The sequence below is a fragment of the Vespula pensylvanica genome, chromosome 7, assembly GCF_014466175.1.
Source record: "Vespula pensylvanica isolate Volc-1 chromosome 7, ASM1446617v1, whole genome shotgun sequence".
Classification (NCBI taxonomy): Eukaryota; Metazoa; Arthropoda; class Insecta; order Hymenoptera; family Vespidae; genus Vespula; species Vespula pensylvanica.
In genome coordinates this window covers 4,482,006-4,489,650 of record NC_057691.1, presented here as the reverse complement: position 1 = coordinate 4,489,650, position 7,645 = coordinate 4,482,006, and the positions used below count along the sequence as shown (strand labels likewise).

Genomic DNA, 7,645 nt, shown 5'->3' with positions numbered 1-7,645 from the left:
TTATCTTGTTACGAATAACGAATTTAATCTATGAAATATTATCATAACGTGGAAGAAATGAGTAATTTGCATCTCATCTTGAATGCTATCCGAATGCCGCTCGTCTGAGCGGATTACCATCTCGTCTTTCTCTCTTCAATGTCTTGATATATAATTATACATGAAATTAATAGTTGCGCGTATCGTAGAAATGCAGTATTTTACGCAGCTGGAAGGTTACTAACAAATTGCTATGATTCCGCGAGCACACCTATTCGTTACAGTTAACCCAGTAATTCAATGTTATGCGAAGGCACGCTACGTGTGTTTTAGAGTAATAGTACGAGATTCGTATCTACTCTAATCTTAACATTTAAACTGTGGGTTTACTTCAAATCAGTGCTTAGAAATCATATTGAATTTTTTGTTCAACAATCCTTTTTTCTTATCTACGACAAGGAAAGTACCGAGTCGAGAATTTTAAGCGTTTTTAATAAAAATAGTATACAAAGTATTACAACATCATGGACATTTAACTTTGTTGAGTCTTAAGATTCGCATTCGGTTTGGACCTCCCTATATCCACTTCTTGGTTCCCTCTGTAGATCTCTGATGACGATCGACCTGTTATTAGCGATTCTTTGGATGTCGGAATCCTCATCATCCGTTGAATGCCCGTCTCTAATCGTTGTTCTACGTTTTTTCTTTCTAGTACTTGGCGTTTGCGGTCTCGGTCGACCTTTACCACTACCTGCAGATTCCTCGAGTTCCTCTATAGTATTTGTCCTTCTTTGTCGACGAGTAGACGAAGACCTAGACTTTATGGAATTCGTCATTCGTAATCCTTGTTCGTTTTCAGAAACGTTACCAGCAGAGTTACTTCTTTCTCTTCTGAGTCTTTCAATTCTACGCTCTTCTCTTCTCAATAAATTGTCATCGCTTTGGATTCTCTTTCTGGATCTTCTCGATCTTTTTCTCTTGTTTTGTAAATTATCGACAGAGCCCAATCTAGTCAAACTAATATTCTCTACGGAAACTTCGTTTAATGTATCCAACGAGTGCGTCAGTCTTGGCATCTGTACAGCCTCCTCGTAACTGGGCGGTCCGATCAATTCTAGAGGATGAATTCTTGGCTCCGGTTGTTGCTCAGATGCTTCCTGTCTCTCTTGATTCCTGCCAATTGAATCATCATCGATCAAAATCCTTTGAAAAATTCATTTTTAAAAGGAATTAATTCTAATATGAGTTTTACTCTTAAGGTAAAACAGTTTTCTGTATTACTAATCGTAAATAAAGTAGGAAATTACGATCAACTGTCGATAATAAAGGCCAAATTACTCAGTAGGTAAAATAGTGTCAAGAGGAAGTAAAGTAGGAAGGAAATAAGAAAGTTACCTAAGTTGTAGGAGCCTTAGTCTTTCAACACCCTGCATTCTATCGATACGACGTCTTTCTATGAGAGCTCGTCTCTTCATTTTGATCGAGTGTTTGATGGACGTGACTGTACCCACCAAAACAACCAGGACGAATACGCATACCAAGAAAAAACTCCACATTCTGTTATTGCTATAGACAAGCTGTCCGTTCCAAACGTTGTAGCAGGCACTCTCCCAAGTGTAATCGGAGACGTTTGCTGGGCTTCGACAGATCAAAGAGTAAGACAACGTTTTTGCAGGTGGATTGGTCAAATATTGAAAAGTAAAGTATAATTGCATGCAATCGCAACGCCATGGATTATCCTCCAGTAGAATGGTTTTTAATTTGATATTGTTTTGAAAAATATTTGGATCGATCGCTTCAGTTAGACTATTACCTGGTGTTAGTATAATTGGATGATTATTATAAATAGGAATGTTATTACTGTAAATAATTCGAAGTAATTTTCTGTATCGTTCCATAGACTTACCTGAAACGTCGATTTTTTCAAGTGCAGGTAGTTCTACGAAACTACTGTTATTTAATTCCACGAGTCTATTTCTTCGGATATTTAGCGTTGTCAAAGTTGAGGATTGTAATCCATTGGGTAAACGTTGTAGTCCATTATCACTTAAGATCAGACTTTTTATTTTGGGCATACCTTTCAAAGAATTCCTTTCTAACGTTTTTATGAAATTGAAAGATAAATCTAAAGACGTCAAAACCGACGTCACATTTGGAAATTGGTACAGATTGTTATATGAGAGATTGAGCGATTTGAATTCAATATTGTCAGAAAACGTTGAAGAGTGGATTAACTCAAGAGCATTCGCTGATAAATCCAGATGATGAAGTTTCACCAGTCCTTCAAAGCTACTTATATTCAAATGTTCTATTCCATTGGAATTTAAAAATAGATGAGTCAGTTGCCTATTCCTTGCAAAAATTCGATTTGGAAGTAGACGTATCATATTTCGAGATAATTTCGCGTATGTTAACAATGGCAAACCATGAAGACCTGGTCTGTCCAAGTTACAATTTGAAACATCCAGTTGTCTCAAATTCATGTGTTGCAGAGTAGAATACCTATGAATATTAAAAATGATGATACGTCTTTACCATTTTTCAAAATGACAATTAAACGCTTACCTTGTACTGTAAACGAGCGTAGGATTATTATTCAGACGTAATTCCTCTAGAACTGAGAAACCAGCAAAAGTATCAGGATTTAAATAATTCAAAAGACAATGGGACATGTCTAACCATCGTAACTTCTTGCTGAATGGCTTCCGAATCGTTTCCAATGGATTTCCTCTTAAGCTTAGGTTTATCAAATCTGGCAATCCTTTCAAGGTTGTTTCGTCGATTTGTTTTATCTCTAGAAAATTAAAAAAAAAAAAAATATGCAGATGTAAGATAACATTTAAAAATGCAAGCGATTAAATATCTTACCACAATAACTCGCTTCTACTGCTTGGAGGACACTATTGTTCAAGTTTTTTAATTCTTTTATAGGATTTTTAGATAGGAAGATGATCGACAAAGAAGGTAGTCGATTGATAGATGCTATATTGATTACATCGTCGATATTATTTTCCGAGAGATCTAATTTACGTAAATTACTTAAGTTTCCTATACCGTCTGGTAAGGAGCGTAATTGGTTTCTAGCTAAGTTTAGGTACTGTAGATCTTTGAAGCGTTCTATATCATTCGTGATCTCTGTCAACAGATTATTTGACAAATCCAAATGTTCTACCTACAGAATAACGAGCTGATTAAAATCATATGATATCGCGTGGCGAACGGAACGATACTATTTTATTCACTATATATGTATATACTACAGTTAAATTCGTTGGAGGAATCAACAACGAGATTACGATTACATTATATTTTAATGGGGACACTTACAATGTCGGTTACATTCGATGGAAACTTTGTCAGACCCTGTTTCGAACATATGACAGTTCTCGGGCGTCGACCCAAGTAGCACAGACATCTAACGGGACAAAAACTGTGAGCTAGTGGCAAACTTTGCAGGTGGTAAATCACTAGGAAATGAATCACGAACAGGTCCATCGTTTTTCTGAGCTCCATCTTTATGCATCTATGATACGTCTTACGGCCACGTGTTCAAAAGTAATGGAATTTTCATCGATACCATCGTTAATTTTTATCACCATAGAAATATAACTTTCGATCGGTCAATTTCACATTTTCTTTTGTCGAAAGATCTATCTAAAGTTCTGTGAAAATTGACGTGGATCGATGACTGGCTTGGCCCGACAGTTCTATGAACGGTTCTGAAAACTACTGAGGACTTATCTTTGATAAGTAATGTGAGGTACGTTGCTACGATATCTCCGTAAGATAACCCAGGCAATGTGTAATGGCGCGATTATTGTCTCTGATAAGAAAACAGAAAAAGAGCGGGTGTTATGAACTATCATGCTTTTCTCTCTGTTCATCTTTTTCGCCTTTCTTTGAAAATCTAATTGAGAAGGATTTTCTTACGTACAAATCCTAAAAATTCTTTCGATCGTTTCCTTTTCTTTAGCGAAGTGCCTACGTTTCGTTGCCAATAGTTCTCTAATGCTGATACAGAAAACGGTTCGTTTGTAAAACCTTTAAAAATGGAAATTCGAATGATGCAATCCTGTGGAAAATATAAGACATTAGATAAATACCTGAAGCATTTCGAAAGCCGATATTGAGGCTGTTCGGCTCTTCGGTATAAGCCTCTCTTGGCTGACCCATGCGGATATTTTCCCCTTCCACTTTTTTACCGTCGCTGTATTACGACCTTTTCTTCTCTTTTTCTACCTCTCCGTCTTTACGTCGATCCGACAGAAGCATCTACTTCGATACTCTTTTTTTCCACTTTTTTTTCTTTTCCAAGGTAATAGCTACTTCTGAGGATTAGATCGATAACGTGTGTGTAGCATCGATTAGGACAAACTTCCTACGACGTTTTCTTTTTTACTTTAATGACAAATCGTGAAAGAGAAGGGACGAGCTTTATTCATTTATATATTTGAATTTTCGAAATTTGTCGAACTGAGATTTAGCTTAATCTCCCTTTCCTTCTGTTATTCAACGTTGAACGATGAGATAAGTTATTTTGTTAATGAAAATATGAAGAAATAAAAAATGTGAAGAGAAAGGCTCCACCCTCTTTCAAAGGAAAAAGATTTAAAAAGGTTTTATCCGCGCAGGACTGTAGGCTCTCTCTTTTTCACACGTCCACTCGAGCCAATGGGAAGAGTAGGTCACACCCTCCAGGGAGGGTGCCAGAGGTTTAGCTAGCGCCGGCGCTTAACCCTCAGCTTATCCGGTGGGGACGAGAATGCGCTTGTTCTACCTGTTGATATTAAACCAACCCCTTCGCTACGATTTCGCAAATCCGGACTTCCACGCCGGACTCTTGGTCACGCCCTCAAATTCCTGATGTTTATGCCGACGAAAGTTGGTGGGAGTAAAGCTAGAAATGATGATATTTCTTTTTCTTCAAATCTGTAATTCCTTTCCCGAGGAATTAAGTCCTGACAAGTATGAAATTTTATCGAATTTATAAAAATTTTCTTACGGATATCCCTAGGAATATTTTTGTATATAAATGAATTCCTCTTGAGATCGAAGAACTGACCGAATCTTTTTTCATGTTTTCTAGTATACTGTCAGGATTGCATCCAACACAATAAGAAGACCTAGAATTCTCTCATCTCTCTCTCATTCTTATTCTCTTACTCTTTCTGATTCTATCGGTGCAGGACTATTGAGGCCAGCCACGTTAGCAACGAAGGAAGGATATATAATGTCTTCGTTCGCTGTCGTAGTCAAGTAGAAACTCTTGGTCCTTGCTACCGGTCTCTATATATCTCTTTCTATAATATATATATGTATATATAGGACGAAGTTAGGTATATATTTTTAACGCCTTCATTTCCGGTCTTGCTGGGAGACCGGAAATAACGGGACGATACCTCGCGGTGTTTCAGGTATTGATCAGTTCGAGGAGCCAGCTCACGACCACCACCACCACCGTCACCACTACCACACCTAGCTTGACGGGGATGCACGTTCTCTGCAGCGACGACCTCCCACTCCTCTTACCCTCATCCAGCCCTCATCCTACCCCCACCAGCTGAAGCGCGCGCGGCACTGCCAGAGCTTCTACTCGGGACACTTCAACCCCACCCCTTTTTACCAGCGAACGTGAATCTTTCGATATTTTCTCCGGTTCTTCTTAAATTTCTCGAGCATGCATCACTGAATCTCGTAAGAACGAGAAGGAACGGGCATTGAAGATCTTTATCATCTTTTTTCTTTTTTTCATATCCCTCTTTTTGTTATTGAGATTTAACTTTCAGTCTGACGAGTGAACCGAAGGTCAGACAACATTTTTCTACAGCTTCCTTTTTGTTTCTTTTTTTCCCTTTGTAAGAATGGAAACGTTGAATTCGTGTGCGAGTTCTAGTCGAAACTCTAGTCGAGATTCGAAAATAATTTCATTCTCTTCTCAAAGCCATCCCCGTGATCTCTCAACCCCCTTAAGTCGGGTTATAAATAACGGCTTATCTTTTGTTGGCTTCAACGCCACCGCAGAGTCTCGTACAAAACCCGAAATCACGCTCCCTATGTATGTCCTCCCTTTCCCTTACGTCACCTTTTATATCTTCTAGAAAAGGGATCGTGTATGTTTGTGTGCGAGAGAGAAAGAGACAGAGAACGTCTTTCGAAATGCGTACTCGTAATTGCTCTGGCATGTTTCTAAATCAAATTCAGTGAACTCTCCTTCGCTTTTTCGTTACTCATGCGTATTCTTTTGTCTTGAATTAAGGTAGTATTACAATGAGACTTAGTGTGACTCGCGTTATCAAAGTAGTCGATGTTCGAATTTGGTCAAATAATTAGACCTTTAAAATATTTGCCTTTCTGAAAAATATTTTCTAGAAGTTTGAACTTTTTTTATAAAATTAAAACTTTATAAAATCAAATTGTGCGCACGATGTCAAATTAGATGATCAGTAACAATTATTTAAATAATAAAATAAGCCACGTACAGTTCCTTTTTATACGATTGGCAAACGTATTTCGAAAAAATTCTAAATGAAACGAAATAATATGAGATATTAATATCTAATTAATTCAATATATCCGGTGATATCCCTTAAAGCAAATTCCTTGCTTTATTATTTGATTTCAGCGATAATTCGAAATAAAAATCGCAGTTGAAAGATTCTATAGTTTTCTTTTGAGTTTAATGATTTGTATTAAACAAGTTGGTAAATATTGGTTAATTGTCATTATTAAATCATAATCAGAAATTTAGAATTTTAAAAGACAATGATATATAATGTTTTTCGGAGAAAACGTGAAATATACAAAGTTAGTCCGACTAAACGCTGACTGAACGTTAATAATACCAACGTTGTGGGGATGGCTTAAACAGGTAGGTCTCTCGTTGAAACGCGAATGAATACCGGCTATTCGTGGTTCAGTGCATCCTTAACAAGATCAGGAACAAGGAGGCGCCCCGTAAGGATAAAGCGTCGCCTTCGTTGCTTGCGCTCGCGCGCGCACGCGTATTTTCCGGGTGATACCGGGCACATCTGTTGGAACTCCCAAAGCATCCAGAAGAGGATGAGAATCTCGATGCTTGCCAAAACCTCAGCGCTCTCGTCACGTTTCCGTCGTATTGTCTAATCGTCGTGTGCAACTCGTCTGCGACACCCTTCCTGATCCATCTCTCTTTCTCTCTCACTCTCTCTCCCTCTCTGTCTCTTTCTCGGTGTCTTGATCAAATCCGTATTCGAGCTCACATTTAAGTTCGACGACAGGCTGTTCTTTCAATGCGATCATCGAGAATCAGGATTTTATCTTAGGGCTTTTGGCTCGAGTGAATGTCGATCGACGTTCATCAACGAAGATAGATAAAAGTTTTAAGCTCCTTGAGCTTGTCGTGGCTCGAGGTCTCGTCGATGTTATGTATTCGCGACTTAAGGGTTCGTAAATGTTTAGAACACGTCGCATGGAAAGGAAAGTTAATCGAGGTAATAGGAAATAAACATGGAGGTAGGATAAGCGAGGTGCAAGTTTAAATATTCTGATCTTGGGAGATGGTGGAAACGTATAAATCGGTGCTCGTTCGATGTCGATGTAGACAAGAGGGAGGGAAATAGTGGAGTGGGGATAGCGGCAGCAGCCATTATTCCAGTTGATACTACGAATGTATATATATGTATGTATT

General features: G+C 38.2%; 1 protein-coding gene across 1 annotated transcript; it reads right to left on the bottom strand.

The window, feature by feature from the left end:
• Positions 1 to 450: 450 nt before the first annotated feature.
• On the bottom strand, positions 451 to 3,716 carry LOC122630308 (protein artichoke). Its single transcript, XM_043814668.1, has 6 exons — positions 3,307 to 3,716; positions 2,848 to 3,151; positions 2,545 to 2,773; positions 1,886 to 2,481; positions 1,375 to 1,792; positions 451 to 1,152 (listed from the first exon to the last, which is right to left on the bottom strand). Exons 1-6 carry the CDS (start codon positions 3,490 to 3,492, stop codon positions 528 to 530), a joined length of 2,358 nt encoding a protein of 785 aa, XP_043670603.1. The 5' UTR covers positions 3,493 to 3,716; the 3' UTR covers positions 451 to 527.
• Positions 3,717 to 7,645: the final 3,929 nt, after the last annotated feature.

Coding starts and splice junctions, on each gene's coding strand:
- LOC122630308 (XM_043814668.1), bottom strand. CDS start 3,492: ATGGAGCTCAGAAAAACGATGGACCTGTTCGTGATTCATTTCCTAGTG. Junction 3,152..3,306: donor CATCGAATGTAACCGACATT/GTAAGTGTCCCC, acceptor GTTATTCTGTAG/GTAGAACATTTGGATTTGTC. Junction 1,793..1,885: donor TGAAAAAATCGACGTTTCAG/GTAAGTCTATGG, acceptor TACTAACACCAG/GTAATAGTCTAACTGAAGCG.